Source organism: Nicotiana tabacum, chromosome 13 (assembly GCF_000715075.1).
Source record: "Nicotiana tabacum cultivar K326 chromosome 13, ASM71507v2, whole genome shotgun sequence".
Taxonomy (NCBI): domain Eukaryota; kingdom Viridiplantae; phylum Streptophyta; class Magnoliopsida; order Solanales; family Solanaceae; genus Nicotiana; species Nicotiana tabacum.
The window spans coordinates 24,973,242-24,975,660 of record NC_134092.1 but is presented as its reverse complement, the minus strand read 5'-3'; the positions used below and the strand labels follow the sequence as shown (position 1 = coordinate 24,975,660).

General features: G+C 31.6%; 1 protein-coding gene across 1 annotated transcript; it reads right to left on the bottom strand.

Moving 5' to 3' along the window:
* Window positions 1-502: 502 nt before the first annotated feature.
* On the bottom strand, window positions 503-1,000 carry LOC142168027 (SKP1-like protein 1). Its single transcript, XM_075228679.1, has one exon. The coding sequence runs from the start codon at window positions 998-1,000 to the stop codon at window positions 503-505; it is 498 nt and encodes a 165-aa protein (XP_075084780.1).
* Window positions 1,001-2,419: the final 1,419 nt, after the last annotated feature.

The following is a 2,419-nucleotide window of genomic DNA, read 5'->3' as shown; positions in this document are numbered from 1 at the left end:
GGTGGAATTAACACCAAGCTGATATATTGACACTTAATCATTATCAAATGATAGCTACTTCAAATATATCAATCGAACCAACATGAAATACTGAACATATCAAAGGTTTTCTGGACTTGAATATTTTTAACCATCCTTCATTAAGAATTATATATGAATTTTCTTTTATTAGCATAACTTTTTTTCTTCAAAATTCAAATGATATTAGCTTGATCGATACAAGAAAGAGATCTATTATGATTAATTTCAAATATCACTCGAACCAACACGAAGACAAAAGTAGCTATAGATAGCATATAAATTATGATCGAATACAAAGGTTTTAAGGAATAGATAAATACTATCAAACACCCTTCACTATATCAGATACTATCTTTTTGTTAGCATAAAGCTTTATTTCAAAAATCAAACGCATATCCACCAAATCGGTACATGAAAGAAATCAATTCTATAGGATTATTCAGATCAAATATAAATGTTTTCCCTTCACTACCATAAAACCCTAGTTGGTGGTATCATCAAGGTCACCTTCAAAGGCCCAAGGAGTTTCCCTTTTAAACTCTGCCACTTCTTCTGAGGTGAAATCACTTTCAATTTTAAAAATCTTTTGAATGGCTTCAACGCTCTTGTCCTTTATTCTGTCAGCCACAGCCTGGCAACAGAATTCCAGCAAACCACTGATTTTAAGATAATTTACTGCCACGGTTATGTCAAGCAGTTCTTCTAAGACAACATTCACAAACTCTTTCTGGAAATTCTTGAAGTCTTCTTTGTTCGAGGTAGCAGTGAGCTCCGCATGTTTCTTGAGGTATTCAATGATTTTAACCAGCGTCTTGCTTTTGATGCTAGGCAATGGGATGGTGGAAACACGTTCCTCTTTCACCATGGTCTTGATAAGATCAGACTGTAAGACCAAAGATTCCTCAAGGTGAAATTCTTCATTATCACCGCTCTTCAATGTCAACATTTTTTCCTCTCCCGTTGTTGATGATGATGCCATGATAAGAACTTGTCAACCTTTTTATTTTTTCTTCTTGGATGAAATATTTGGCGAACCACATGATGTATAAATAATGGTACAAGAGATTTTCTTAATCGGATCATACTTAAAGAATATGGAAGGTATTCTTTCTGACATAAATTTCTTACTGGAATTATCTTTACTTGTAATCTATTTATGGATCACAATATAAGTATGTGATTGAATACTATAAGACAATCTCATTCATTTAAGCTTACTTAATTTATTAATAAGCAGTTCTTTGGACTCAAATCCCACATATATAGGACCATCATCAACAACATATCAACTTCGATATTTGAGGTTAAAATTAAAAATGTACTAGACATTGGGGAAAACAATTACATGTTTATATATTACTACTACTTATAAACTGGGATGCCATTTTGCTCAAACTACCACTCTTACGATTTAAAAGAAATTCATGTGAAAGGAAATTTTCGAAATTCTTCCATTTTAAATAACTAACTAAATGGTAACTGATAATAATGATACAAAAAATTTCCTTAATCGGATTAAACACTAAATGATATCATCGAAGGAAATCCCTTTGGTATTAATTTTTCCTAAAGATATCTTTGCCAATTATAAATTTGCATGCATCACAATGTAATTTTGTTATCAATTAATGAATAGTATAACAATCTCGTTTTTTATATAAATTGAAACACAATAGTGCGTTTTATGAATCTCTTCTTATTATTCAATGTTACAATTAAGGTGGTTCACTGGATGAAAATTCCGCGTTCTTGTAGCATAGAGGACATGCGGTCCATATTTCCAAACAATGGCTATAAAGATTAAAAATGCGCATTATTTAAAATTGTTACGAAACAATAAAAGAAGAAGAAGAATATTACATAGAGAGAATTCTTATTGATATGAGATGAATTACAATGAAATATAACCCCTCTATTTATAGGGGAAGAGTGACTTAGCCACCAAGTAACAGCCCTAAAATCTCTCTAAAATATAGACATTCACCATAAATAAAATACTATTTATAACACTCCACCTTGAATGTCTATTCAACAGATAATGTGCCTCATTAAAATCTTAACTAAAATAAAACGCAGTGGGAAAAAATTCTAGAGAAGAAAAAAGAGTACACATATCTAACAATACGTCTTTTGGTTGCCTCGTTAAAAACCTTGCAAGGAAAACCTAGTGGGATAAAACCTTGTAAGGGTATAAGAGTACAACGCGTATTAACTCCCCCTGATGAGAGTATCAATTCACATCCTTGAGCCTTCACATTCCAATCTTGTGCACCATCTTCAAAAGATCGTTGGTATAGATTTGATAAATAAATCAGCCATATTAATTTGAATGAATATGTTGCACCTTGAAATCATCATTCTTGAGAGATATGTAATATTTTCATAAAATACCGTGGAA

Bases quoted from the DNA above. Each gene is read 5' to 3' on its own strand.
- LOC142168027 (XM_075228679.1), bottom strand. From the start codon at position 1,000: ATGGCATCATCATCAACAACGGGAGAGGAAAAAATGTTGACATTGAAG.